We start from the raw sequence: 15,268 nt of genomic DNA, 5'->3' as shown, positions 1-15,268 counted from the left end.
TACTAAGATTCGTTTGTTCTAAAATTTATGCTGATGAATCATCAGTGGAGGCGTTTATACAAAATCTTTTCAAGCATCAGTGGCATCACTTAAAACTATAAACAAATATTCCAGTTTCGTGTGAAATTTGAGTTGTCATAAATTTAAATTAATTAGGTGTTGAAACAGTGCGTGGTTATTTTTTCATCTCTCATAATATGATAATTCCTACTATTATTTTGAAACTGAAGCGTTTTAGCTCAGATTTTTGAGTATTATGAGTTTTGATTTGTAGTTGAATGACTTTTTGCTTAACCCAGCTGCTATTGGAATTCGTTTTCAACCCCTAGACAATTGAAATATGAGAGGCCATTTCCGGTATTCCGTTTGGGATCCATTTTTAATAATAAGTCAAATTCTTACAATCCAAGCCATTTTTTATGTGTCTTTGGGTGCTTTGATTTTTATAACTGATATTATTTCGGGTTACAGTCAATCATTAGATCAAATTTTTTTACATAAGGTAAGCACTTTTATTCGAATATTCGACGTGATTGAGGGGGAATATTTCGATTATTGGGAATCTGGCGCGGTCGTATCATTTTTGGCGTAAATAATTTTATTTTGGTAACCCTGCTGATTTATAGTAACCCTACGTGAATAGGTGTTTCGGTTCTCTTTGTTTAGATTTGCAACGAAAAATAACTCTCGCTCTGGCACTGGAGCCAAAAATTGACGTCAATGAAGAAAGATCGCCAGATTCCCAATTATCGAAATCTTCCGGATTGAGGCATTGACTATGTTTACCGAGAAAAATTTCAAACGCTTTTGGTTGGAAATAATTGACCTTTATTGTCAGAGAAATACGGTTTGACATACAAGCTGGATGCTTTTTCTTGTTGAATAAGAGGTTCCTTTCAACTCTGAAACAAATGCATCGAATTCATATGTGATTTTGCGCTTGACAATACCTTATTTCTGTACAAACATAAATGTTCATTCAAGGTTGCCACGTACCTGGAAAACTCAGAAATGTCAGGGAAAATGAAAATCCCCTAAAATGGTCAGAGAATGTCACAAATTGTTGAAATTTCGGGAAATGTCAAGAATTTCCTTCCCATTTTTTTGATCTGATGGGTGAAATTGCTGCACTATTTGGACAAAGATGCTGCAGTTCGGTAAATGTCACATTCCGGGTATGCGAATTTTAATGATAGTTGAGAGAGAGAAAATTCAAGCTCATTTCTGAAAACTGAATCTGATAAGGCTACAAAAATAAAAAAAGAAACGAAATATCCATACGAAAATCATGAAGTTCTGATTTAATACCATTATTCTATTTTGTCTCTTCTGGAAAAGAAAAAAAGTCCAAGCCATGCTTAACTATAAATTACTAGTATTTTCCGCAATGCATTTGTGGTCTTATTAACCTTCATTCTTTTTTTTTTTTTTTCATAAAATGAATAATGGTTGTAAAAATTTAATCTCTCAAAATTTTTTATTTTTATACATTAAAACTTTTTTTTTAAGCATGCGAACATTGAAACTGGCTTTGCTGAAAATTGCTCATTGCCTTTGAGATTTCAGTCCTTTTTCAAAAATAAAGTACCAATTGGAAATGCTCATCTTTTAAGCATATGTAACCAATGTATATATATATAACTAGCAAAAATACCCAGCGTTGCCTGGGTCAGTATTAATTATTAGAAAAAATCGTTACTTGCTTTTGTTTTCTGTTTTAAGTGAAAGAATTTAAAACACATCTTTTTGACGTGATTAAAAATCGAGTTTCTTCCTTACCCATAAAACTAAAATAGCAATAAGTATAAAGAACAAAGTAGTATTGATTTAGAAACGAAAGCACTATATTTAAGCATATACAAATTTAAAAAACATGAAATTAATCTTCTCATATTTAAAAAGATTAATCAGTTGATTTTTTTTTTTTTAACATGGAGTCTAAAACCTTCTCTGTATGGCTAATGAAATACGAAGTGATTAAAAAAAAGTAGCTGCGCTCGTAATCCCCTTATACTTGCTTTAGTTATTTCGGGAAATTTCAATCATTGTGGCTCTTGGTGCGATTTTACCGAATTTGCGAATGTCGTTTCGGGGTACCTTCGATGATGCTCCCCCATTCTTTCCTTACTTTGTAAAACGATATGATATTAATTTTCGTTACAGAGATATCGTCGCCAGATGCTGAGATATTTTTGGTCACCATAAAATGGCGCTAAACAGTTTCATCCGAAATGTTACCAAAATAAGTAATACAATTTGGTGATTGTTTGAAATTGTGCAAAAAGGAAAATTAATGGAAGTTTTTGTGCTGTTTATGCAATTGCCTAATTTAGTTGCTGGATTATTTAACACAGTAAAAAAAGTCTTTTGAAAATTCTTTGATTGGCAATATTTTGTTTACATGGTGAAAGCTGAGAAACATTATGACGTAGTCTTCGGCTTCAAAAACAGCAACGTTGAAAAAACGGCCAAATGCATCAGCTACGGAAATCTTTGTGCAAAAATTTTGGCGATCTGCTGGTTGTTTGGATAATGAGTAAGTGTTCAATCAGCATAAATAATAATAAAAACCATTAATTACATTAAAGTTCCGTTTAAATGGAAAATCATCAGCCAAATCATGTATTATTTGCCAATCTTGTGCAAAAATCTTACTTCAAGATTTGACTTGAGAAAAGCCTTGAACAATCACGAAAAGCAAAGAAAGTCAACAATACAACAATTGTCGCTATCGACAGGGAGTCGAGATGATACACTAAATACTGTATTGAGTTGAGGAAAGCCTTCGAACATGGATCTAAAAAGGTCATAACTCGTTTTTTATTCTACTTAGAAATTTCGAACAGGTGCCATCTTCAGCAGAAAAATCAGAGCTTTCGATGGACATATAATGTAAATATGTGCAAGTATTTTTTCATCCCAATATTAGAGAATTTATACAAAAATTGTGTTTTATTGCCCCCCTAAGGGGGTTTTGCCCCCCATAACGGGACGAAAACTACCCTATGTGTTATTCTGATGCATGAGCTACATTATTGTAAAGTTTCATCAAAATCCCTTCAGTAGTTTTTGCGTGAAAGAGTAACAAACATCCATACATCCATACTGACAAACTTTCGCATATATAATATTAGTAAGATTAAATTGTTAGTTTAGCATAACCAATAGCCTAAATATTGATTACAGTTATTGATAATTTTTTGAGCATTATTTGATTCATAAAGAAGGTTTTTTTTTTAACCTTAAAAACATTTTGTATTGATATTAAGTAACATAAGTTGACCTTCATGCCCCTAGAATTTTAATTTTTTTTAAAGCAGTTGGAAAACCTAGATGTCAGGGAATTTCATTCTTGAGCTTTTGTGGCAGCCCTGTCATTGCTTTGATAATGTTTGTTGGCAAAATTTGTTGAGGCCCACTGCATTTGAATTGAAGCTACTCGAGTTTTATCTCAATTCAAATGCAACACAACTAAAGTCGTGTATTTATCTCATAACATAAAAGTCTGCACTAAGTTTTCATAAATTCATGATTGAAAAAATTTATTCTGCCAACAATCATTGAATCAATGAGACCACTAAAAATGATTCTGACCATCCCAAAATAATATTAATAGCCCTTGCCCATACAAGCAGTGACTGTTTGCTTATCAATCAAGCCATTAATTATTACTCTAGTTTTTTTTTTTTTTTTTTTTTTTTTTATCACTTTTATGCATTTAGGTTTATGATAAGTTCAGACTAGATGCAAGATTTGTGTTATGTTTTCAATACTTAATTAGAGTTATTAGTAACGACTGATATATTTTTGGAGAATTTTATGAAAAATAACACATGTGAAACTGCTTTTCAACTTATGTAAAAATATGTTTCATCTTATGCTTTGGACCATCACATCTTCATACATATACTGGTCCAAAGAACCAGTAATTCTTTTTTAGGGATACTTAACTCTATGATTCTAAACTAAGTCTGTAAGCAGAGTAATTGCATTTATGTATGTTAGAAATCATTAAATATAAGCTCTAACTAGGAGATGTATCAAACATAAAATTTTACTGACTACCCATATGGATCTTCCTGTTTTTTCCACTGTTCTGGATCAAACCCAACTCACCCAAAATAATGGGTCTGTTGAAAACCTGAACATCATTGTTTAATGATGTAAAATTTGTTAATTTTTGAATATAAAAATTTGATTTGCTTTGGTAACATTCACTGAAACAGATATATTGCAATGCTCAAAAAAAATGTAATATTCTTCCTATTAATATTGTAATTGCATGTTATATGAGTCTATCTGCATACTGAAAATTTTATTCTTAATTACTCTAGGCAGTAAGTGTCAAAGACCTGCATGGGCGTTGCTTAGCTGGGTCATTTATTCTGAATTCTTTATGTGGGTAAGGAATTTTCATTTAATCTGGTTTTCCTGGATGAAAAGTCTCTCTTTTTTTTGTGCAATCACGATTGCTTATTGCTTTCATTTGACTGTTTTTGAGGTCCTTTGATTTTTCTCAACGCCACCCTCTGCACTATCACCGTGGACAGACGGGCTCCTCGCGCCGCTTCTCCTATAGCGAAAGCCGTCTCCAGGTTGCATCCATGTCCTACACACACGCGCATACATACACAACTACACACACACACACACACAAACACATACATACAGACACTTACCTACACATATACACACACAAAAACCTACACACACACAAAACTACCCACACTTTCATGCCTGCACACAGACACAAACACACATGCCTACACACACATACCCCGTACACACAGACACACTTATCCCCCCCCCCCCCCCACACACACACACTCGTGATTGCGAAAAACATAATTTGAATTCAAGATGTCAAAATTCAAATTAATTATTATTTTTATTTTTTTGGCTCATTTGTAAAGTGACCAATACAGTTCTTGTCGTTTTTATTAGTCAAAAAGAAAATGACTTACAGAAGTTGTCGCATAGCCTATTATTATCTAAGTGATATCCATCCGCATACAGGACATCCTGTCCACAGTTCCATGTCATACAGTATTTTGCATGCCAATTATCACTTCTTTCAAAGGCAAAGTAAAGACACCAAAAAACTTAATCTGGTTCCTTTTATAGTGCTATTAGTTTTTTTTTTCTTCAGTTGCAGTTTGTTACATTTTTAAGTGTCATCAGTGTTAGTAAAAATTTAAGTCTGGGCATCATGATAATGCCTGCCTTCAATAATTTTCCCATGCATCACAATAAAATATCTAGATGTAATTTGTAATAAACTAAATAAATTTAATTTAGTAAAATAAGTCTAAGTGTACAGTTGAACTTGCTTTTAATAAGCCCCAATTCAGCAAAAACCTGGATTTATCAAGGAAACCAGAAAGATTTGGTTGATACGTTAAGTCTAAGAGCATAACTTGCTTTTAACAAGCAATATTTTCGCGACTCATAGAATTTCTCTTCGCACTCGTTATAATTAGGTTTGCCAGAGGTACCGGTTTTCAGACAAAATTGAGGTGTCCCGGCGGGTTTACTTCAAGTCCTGGTAACATAAATTTGATTATAGATGACTAAAAATAATTAACTGTGAAGCATTTTTGAGGATTCTTTCTTTGTTATTTAAAACATTGACATCTGAAATCAATATCGAATTAGCTTGTGAAGATTTTTACAAGATTAAAACCAGAAAAAGACATTCTAAAAAAAGTCCTAGCTAAAGAAAAGTACGTGTAAATATTGTTCAAATTTTTATTCCTCATTCAAAGCGTTTCTTCTTATTTAAGTAACTTCTAAATATGAACATGTAGGAAATAAAATTTTTACATTTTTCTGCTTGTGTCATTTATCATTACTCCAGTTTATAATTGGTAACCATTTATTCATAGCATTGAGAATGAACTACCCCAGCGGTTCCCAACCTTTTTAGTTGTGAGGCCCACTAATTACTATATATTACTTGCACAGCCAAAATTTACTTTGGGGGGGGGGGATCTGCTTATAACTTCTCTTAACTGTAAATAATGTACCGCATTAGGATTGAAAGTGAGTTAAAAAAAAGAATTCTGGATATTTTTAATCCCCTTCTCCCCTCATGCTGCACCACTGATATAGGTATACTGTATAAGAACAATTTTCAAAATATTTTTTCAGAAAGAAAATAACTTTATTGCATTTACTTATCTGGCATAGCTGTAAGAAAACTCAAAAAATAAATCATCCAAAATGGGGAATTTTTGACGCTGTTTTACCTCTACAAGGGAGTTGATATCTGGATTGAAACTGGATAATTTTAGTCTCAAATGACTGTCAACTGATGCACTTCAATAATATTTTTTTAAAAAACTGCAATGAAAAGTCTCATTCAACTAAGTAGGTTGTCGAAAAGCCCCTCGAGTGTCTCAATTCGCTGGATGGTCATTCCAGTTCAACAAAAAAGGAGAGCATCTTTAACTTGAAACTTGAAATTAATACTATTGAGCTATAGAGATTTCTTCTAGTTGAATAACTAATACTAGTTTTGGCAATTTTCTTTTAAGGTGTTTCTGATTCATTAGATTTCATCTTCAATTACAGGTGAAAGTCAAGGGCGCCCATATAGGGGGGGAAGAGGGTTCACGCCCCCCCCCCCAATTAGAAATAAGAACTTTCTTGCTCTTAATGCTTTTTTTCTATACAAAATGTATAAAAATTTCTTTTCCAGCCATTAATGAATAATATATTAAAAATGTCTAACTTTAATATCTCTAATCTGTACTGAAATCGTTTTCCATGGGGAAAATATTCTGCTAAACCATGGGGAAAATTTTTCAGCCCCTCCACCTAAAATTTTGCATATGGGTGCCCTTGGAGAAAAAGAAATATGAAAAATCTTAACCTTAAAGTTACTTAGTGGCTATGAGCCAGGAAGAGCTTTTGAGTGACTGTACATCTAATAAGAGAATTTTAATAAACAACGGAAATTGAGATTCCAAGATTTATCTTGATTCAGATTCTCGACCAGTGTTCGCGGCCCAGTAACAATCTGTTCGCGGCCCATGGGTTGGGAACCGCTGAACTACCCTCTAAAACACTCTAAAAACAGCCCAAGGGTGTGTAACCTTTTGAATACGTATAACATGAGGGGAGGGGGGCATTCTGGTGTCTTGGTTGAGTATTTCAGAAATCTGGCAAGCCTAGTTATAATCAAGTTCGATTGTTGATCCTTCATAAAATTAATTCAACAAACACATGCAAAGTAGCACAAAATTGTGTGCCTTCCTATTTCGCACTTGCATTTTTAGCTTTATTTTTTACATGAGAGGTTTCCTCCCATGTTTTTATTTAACCGTATATACTCGGCAGGGGCGGATTCAGAAATTTTTGTAAGGGGTGTCAAGTTTCAGTGACTAGTAAAGTGAAAGAAAAAAGTATAATTTTAACTGTTTTCAAAATTTGGGATATACTGCATGTCAATTAATATTTTTATGACATTCTATCAATATCATCTATACAGTCGAGTCACGCTATAATGCGATTGGACTTTCACGAAACGGCTATCGCAAGAATTTTCCAGGGGTAAAGAATTTTATGCTGACAAGTTGCCTGATATTCATGCGCTGTCAGGGGAAGACTGCTAACAGTCTGATCGAGCAGCATAAATCTTCATCATTTCTTAAGTTATAAATATAAGTACTCTATCTACTGTACAGTACTTTTATAGAGCTGCATTTTATTATTACAACATACTATATGTACCGTACTGTTTTATTTTATGTCTGTCTCCCATTGATCATTGATTTTATGCATCATTACAATATTTCATGTTGAATAATGTAGTAGTTTTTTAAAATACATTAAAAAAACACTTTTTTTTATCTAGGAAAGGGCAATAAATAGTTAAGAAGTAGTTTAAAACATTTTGAGAGGCATTTTAAAATGCCTAAAATAATTTGGTATGTATATAAAAAACTTGTATACATATCCCTTTCTACAACACGAAATTTTGACTTAACGCGAGGGTTCTTGGAACACATCCCTAGCATAAGTCGAGACTCGATTGTATGTGTATTCTAATAAAAAAAATTTACTGTGAAAAGCAGAATTTTTTAAAACTCATATTTAAATGGTAAAATTTTTGAAATAAATGAACATTTGTAGCGCCTATGTTACCTGAAAAAAAAGATCAAAGTTACACCAGTTGCACTATGAATCAGTTTGATTTTTGTCTCCTATTTTATGTTATTTCTCAATTTATCTTTGTTTATTTCTAGGTTTTTACTTTTACTGATTGAATTCTATTTGCGAATGACAATAACTTTGTTTAAATTTAGTAATTTGAATTTTTTTCATTCTTATCTATTTTCATGATTTTTGATATGAAAGGGTTTTACCATGCTTTTCATTGCTGATTCTTTAATTAATCCAGTCGATTTCATATAAATTTTTGTTGGTTTCATCTCCTTGTTAACTGTTCCTCAGTTGTTGAAAGCTTACTTTTTCTAGATCAAGAAAAAAAAGTTCTTAGTAAGCCCAAAATGTGTACTCAATAATTTTGTATTTTTTCCTTTTGTGCAGGGGTAGAAGTAGTCCTATATTCTCATAGTTTGTTATAACAAATTGTAGAAAATTACCGTTGAAAAGCCTTTTGGTCACTTGATTCGCATTTTCTTTCACAACTTGACAATTCAAGACTGCTTAAAAACGAGATGCTTGTTTATTTATTATTATTATTATTATTTTTTTTTTTTTGAAGTCTTTGCCAGCACCTGTCTCTTTAAATTTTGTAGCGTATTTTTGACAAAATTTTCAATTTGTTTTAAGAGAGAGCTTCAATGATCTATATTTTATGACAAGCTCTCCAAACTATTAATGAAGCACTTTGCTAATGAATTTTCACTAACAACAAAATGTGGGAAGATTCAGCCGATATTAATATAAAAAAAGGTCTATTTGAAATATTTAAATGTATGTAATTATGAAAAAAAAAATTTTGCCTGGATTCAAAATTTGAATTTCTTACTAAAATTAGAATTTGACATTATTTGAACATTATATTTTTAGCAGAACTTGTTATTGAAAAAAACTTTTCAGAAATTTAAAAAAAGGAATAAAATTTTGACAGGATCCTTCCATTGATACATCACCCACCATCTTGCTAAAAATTTTAAGGAATTGGGATTTGGATGTAACTTGGATGTAAATTAATTCATTTTCGAAAAATAATTCGTAATGATAAAGATTGATCAGCTTTCTAAATGCAAATACTTAGGATTTTTAGTAGTGAAAGTCATTAGCACCTTTCATAAGATGTAGCATCAGTTGAAAGAGGTTTTTCTCACAAACAAAAAGATACTGACATAAGAAAGATCATCTTAAAGCATTGACTCTATAATAAGAGTTTTAAGGTTAATTAAGGTACTGCAATTGTGAAAGCAATAATTTATGCATGCACTAGCTTACTACCCGGCATTGCCCGGGTGCTTCTCAATGCAACATATCTTTTAGAAAATTAAATGGATGAATTCTATCTAAATGACAGTAAAAAAACTGCATTCACACCACTCTAGGCTCAAATCTTTAAAAGACTGTAAATAGCACAGAAAGTCGAGCATTTTCAGAAAAATAGCATCAAGTGAAAACAAAAAAGCATGAGGCATGTTATCGGGGTTCTGTTAACGATATTCTTTGGTTCTGTTGTGTCCACTGGCACGTTGTCCGCGGTTGAATCAGATGTCGGTACATCCAATGTCTTAATGCAGAGACAAATGATTGTATTGCACATCTTGTGGGACAACCTTTTACGTGATGCTTCGAATACGAAAACCGTAGTGCTGTCTTTGAAGGTTTTGTTTAAACCAAGACATTAAAGCATACTATAGTACTCCTCACATATTTTATTCTGGAAAAAAAATATCATGGAATGTCTTCCCAGAAAGAGTCGTGAGTAAAATTCAATTGCTTTTATCAGTTGCAAATATATGCAAAATATGACACCATTACAGTATTTTTAGATATGAAAATCATCCTCAATGGCCCAAAAGCTAAACAGATAGTCCACTGTACAGAAAATAAGGAATTCAGTCATTGTTATTAATAGCCGTTAACATTCCGTTTTTTTTTTTTAAGGTTTCACGTGTTAGGTAGACTCATTTTATAAGTTTTTGTAAGCGTTCAGGTATGCAAGCACATTCCGTTGAAAACGTTCACTTAGTATAAATAACTTCACAAAATGTGTCTATTTGCCCTTTCCATGGCGATTTAGTGGCATGCCATTGAGTAAAATTGGATAAGTGTAAGTTGAAAAAAAAAAAGATGTGTGTCAGCCACATTTTATTTTCTTATAATTATGTCAAATTTCTATTTTTGTAGGTAAAAATGACGGCTACACATTAATATTGGTGTCTTGCAACGATTTAAAGTTTGTCTAGATTAAAATTTTATTTCAAATTTTTAAAACCTCACACTTGCCTTAAATGTCGTACATGATAACTCAAATTGATGCAGGTAGTAAGATCACTTATTTAAGTTTGCTGCTCTGAAGTATTCCTTTGAGAATATTGAAATTTTAATTTACAGAGGCATAGTCATCATGAGGGGTAGGAATGGTTCCAATGAATAATAGTTGTCATAGATATAGTTACAGTTATTATTTTAAGTTACATAAAGCATTAAAAACGGAGTACGTGGATGCAAACTTACACTGTAAAAATTATTCAGAAACGTTCCTGGAAAATAATAGGCAGCTGATGCGCACAATTTCTTCCAGTTGCATATCTTGGAAATTCAGGAACGTTTTCCGCTAAAAGTCAGTAACCTTTCTGAAATTAACATTGAAACTTTCTGAAGAAGTGCGAAATCTCCCCTGTTAAAGCCGGTCATGTCTCTAGAACCTTCTAGAAAAATAAAGTAGGTTTAGCGTAATTGATTAGAATCATCCTGATTTGCCAAGAAGGCTCCATAAAAATCAGAGTGTGCACTACCAAAGCTATGCAAGAAGGAAATAAGCATATCTCTTGCCTTTTTCGCTCTCATTGGGAGCTTAGTCAATCTGGAGAGGCCATAAGCAACATTAGGCCGATACACTTAATAAACACGCTCATTCAATCTTTAAATTGGTTGCTTACAATATTTTCCACAACAGTGAAAAATTTGCAAGCATGCAACTTGTAGCGATTCAGATAACTTTTTTGTGAAGATGCTTGTTTTTACGGGGAAATAGGTAAAAACGTGTGAAATCCCGAGACGTTCCACGGAAATAACCACCAACATTTCGGAATTTTTTTTACGGTGTATGAAACGAACTATGTAAAACCCGTAAATTGAACTGCCTTATAGAAAAAGAAATATATGTGCACATTTTGGTCACTATCTGTGTCACTTTTTTTTTTAATTATTTGCAAGCCATGAAATTAAAAGAAAGAAAAAAACACCGTCTTGTTTCTACTTGCAAATGTATAATAGACAATTCTTTTGTTTATGTTTTACAAAAGCTTGTTGCACATTCTGTTCTCCTTGTCCGCAACTTCAAAACGGAGAAAATATATTTCCACGTTTAGAAACGTAGACCAAATACTAAAAAGTTAAATTATTCAAAATTTTCTAATTCGCAAATTTAACTCAAATCAACGTCATACAGAACTTAAGTCACTGGAGAGTTTAATTTCATGAAGTTTAAAGAATAATGTATTGCGATTAGTGGTTATACGTGAGATACAAATTGGTTCACCTTATTCCTCCACTGTAAACAGAGTTGCTTCTATTACACTGATACGTAACCATTTTTATCTTACAACATTTTTTTCAATGACAGTTGAATTACTTAGTGGTAGTTACAATCTTCCAATAGTTTTCGATTGTTTATAATAAAAGTTATCAAACTTCAATTCTTGTAACCGGGAATGGAGCTTTGCTCAACTAATTTCACGATGAGGACTAAAAAGAAAAGAATTTATAATGTGATGTAATATTTCATCATGCCCTTTTCAGTAGCAATCTCTTCGTGTTAAAAGTTGCCTCATACCCGCTTACTGGTTTAAAATTATTGCTAGTCAGTGAAGATGCTCCATCAGGTGTACTATTGCTTCGAGCGTTAAAGTAACGTAAAATTTTAAACGGTTAAGAAATCTGATTACATAAAACATGGAAATATTTTATGCATTTTAAAAGTTAATTTAAATTAATATTTCTTTGCATTTTTTCAAACTTTAAACTTTTACCCTTCCAAAACTATATGAATTCCGCCGTGTTAAATTTCCATGTGGATTGACGGGTCTAAAGGTGCACAACCATTTATTTTACCACACATTAGCAATCCTAGTATGGTTGTTTATGTACATGTAATGAACCCTATGACTATCCCCCTCCCCCTAGACAGATAAATTCAATCTACGCTATTATGCACAAAATTGATTATTTTGCAATTTATTAACCATATTAGTATTTTTACCCCTGATCTTATATAACCGGGATCGATTTCTGTTAAAGTTAGGTGAATTAGATAAGTCATGGAATAGTATAAATAACATATACATATTGATTTGTTTAAGGATAATACAATATTAAATTAAATTTACGTTGCAAGGATGTCGTTTTAATATAAGTTTAGTATTCTAATGCTAAAACTGTTGAAGAATGTACTTCGATAATGAATGCATTTTTAATAACTATCTCATTTTGGTATTTTCTGTGCTGTTTATGTAGAAAATACAGATCAAAATTTCGTTTATTGTTACGGTATTATTACTTGAGAACTTAGCGAAACGCGCAAGCAAATTGAAGAAGGACTGACGGTGATTTCAAGGCATCCCTGTGTCTTTGCAGAACGCAATTTAAGAACTATTGAAAGACGGCATTTCTTTTTCGTCCGGCTTTCTTGCCAAACATGCTTGTCGCTAGTCGACATTAACGGCCATTGTTGAGGATACTTTTTGTGTTGATTGCATTTAAAATATCTCCTGGTGGTTATATGTTGCTAACCATTTTCATTTGCTTTGAACCAAGGTTCACAAATTTAACGATTAAAGTTAATCTTTGAAGGAACTTCATCTAGGGCAGTTTTTTACGGGCTTTTCATTTAGACTAAATTCATAACTATACAAAAATTCGTTCGTGCAAAAAAGAGAATTTTTTGACTCAAAATATGAAATTAGACCTCTTTGGGTCTTTTTAAATTTCCAAAAACCTGCCTATATTAATTCCTGAGCAACAATTTACCTGTGTGCCAAATTTGGAAGAAATTCGACGAAAACTCTGGATTTGTATAAGGAACATACCCACAAACATACATCCATTTTTATATATATAGATTACCAAGGAAAGAGTTCCGTTTTATCATGATTTATCATAGTACTAAATGCAAAATTCATAAAGAAATGGGAAATTCTTGTAGAGATGCATAACAATCAGAGGCAAACGAAAAGGTTCATGTACCCCTTCAAAAAAAAAAAATAGTGAAACTTAAAGAAAAAATTGATTTGCACAGTCTGATTAATGTACGCAGTCAAGGCATAGAAAATGGCCTTAAAAGTAAATACATATATATGTATAAACTTTTTTTTTGCTGAAGCTATTCATACAAGAACTGGAGACTCATTCTAAGTAAAAGTCATAACTTGTATTTGGGTTTTTTAACACTATGCAGTATGATTAATTGAAATCATTGATAATAATTTATGCAGGAATATCTAGATTATATATACTATATATTGTTTATTTTTTCATATCAGTATTATTTATTAAACTTGCCTATATTTGTCCTGTATTTTTCGTGGAAAATGTCCTTTGTATTAAAAGTTGACCACTTCTACTCCTGTTTCTGCTTTAGTGAATTTAATAACATAATTTATTTTTATGCATAATATTACTAGTATGTTTAGCCAGGGGTAATTTGGTACTAAAACACTGTCCAGTGGCACTGTATTTCTAGAAAAATAAATTCCTATTTTACATAAAACTGATCATAACTCAGGATTCAATTACTGGCGTTCTGGTCCTGGAAAATTTTTAATTTTACCCCTGGTTTTAGTGTATTAGTATTCCATTTTTTTCAGGTAAACTTAAAATATATTTATTGTAAGTGTTATTTTATACTGTATATGACTGATTTTTGTCTGTGAGCTTCTTTGACATATTTTATTTATTTCATTGTATTTTTTTCTTATAAATAAACAAGCTAGTAATAAAAGCTATTTTTTTATTTTTAGTTTTGAATTTCTCTTTTAATTTTCCACTCCCAAATCATTTTTTACTTCAGTTCCATTATGTTTCAGCTTTTAATGTACGGATACTTATATTGCAGTTCTGTGGCATTGTGGTACTTCGTGCAAAGGACAAAACTCTGCTTGGACTTCACGGCAACAGCTCATCTTATTCATCTGATTTTGTGCTGGTGGTATAGTGCATCCTTCCCTTCCACATTTTCATGGTGGCTATTAAACATCATCTGTGTCACTATTATGTGTGTTTGTGGAGAGTTTTTATGCATGAGGACTGAAATGAAAGCCATCCCTCTTAGCTTGGGTGCCAAAGCTGACTTGTAATTTATTGTTTTAACTTCTCAAATCTATTTTTAGTCAGTGACATACAGCATTAAAGGAAGGTTTAATGTGTATGATTCACATTAGATACTTAAACTGTTTAAAAAGAATTGTACAGTATATTTTTCATCTTCATTTAATACAAATTGTAGAGGTTAAAGTAAAAATGTATATAAAATATTTTGCTAATTGCCAAATAAAATGTCATATTTGATATGTGTTAGTAGTCATGTGTTTAGAATTATAGCATTCCAAAAAAGATGGTTGTGGTACAACACAATAGCACATTAAAAATTTCAGTCAATTTTCAATAGCATTAAAAAAATTAACTTTTTTTTACTTGAAGTGGTTCTCGGACAATTTTTAAAAAAGCAGGAAAGTGTCTTTTATGTGTAAAAGAGGAGGAGGGGGGATCGATTCCAAATCTAGAATGATTCAACTAACCTATCAAGGTCAAACTAAGATCTTCGTTTAGTTCCTGGACGAAAAGTTTCCGTCTTTTGATCAAAATTTGAGATGGAACAAAATTAAAATAAAAAATTATCAGTGAATGAGTGAAATCTTGGAAAAGTTAATAATATAGCTTTTCTATTTTATTTGTAGTATATGATCATATTTTAGAGAAAAATAACTGTCTATTACCTAATGTTGAAAACTAAATTATTCTTAAGTAATGTGAGATAATTTCCTTTCTTAAGTGTCAAGTTATTTCCCCAGTGGTGCCCAAGCTATAACCCAAAAGATGAGCCATTATG

The 15,268-nt window shown here is 31.9% G+C and overlaps 1 protein-coding gene across 1 annotated transcript; it reads left to right on the top strand.

Moving 5' to 3' along the window:
* The first annotated feature begins 94 nt into the window (after positions 1 to 94).
* On the top strand, positions 95 to 14,713 carry LOC129220308 (protein SYS1 homolog). Its single transcript, XM_054854706.1, has 3 exons — positions 95 to 502; positions 4,335 to 4,402; positions 14,276 to 14,713. The coding sequence occupies exons 1-3, from the start codon at positions 341 to 343 to the stop codon at positions 14,514 to 14,516; spliced, it is 471 nt and encodes a 156-aa protein (XP_054710681.1). The 5' UTR covers positions 95 to 340; the 3' UTR covers positions 14,517 to 14,713.
* Positions 14,714 to 15,268: the final 555 nt, after the last annotated feature.

The sequence above is a fragment of the Uloborus diversus genome, chromosome 4 (assembly GCF_026930045.1).
Source record: "Uloborus diversus isolate 005 chromosome 4, Udiv.v.3.1, whole genome shotgun sequence".
Classification (NCBI taxonomy): Eukaryota; Metazoa; Arthropoda; class Arachnida; order Araneae; family Uloboridae; genus Uloborus; species Uloborus diversus.
The sequence above is the reverse complement of the archived record's forward strand: the minus strand, read 5'-3'. Positions and strand labels throughout refer to the sequence as shown.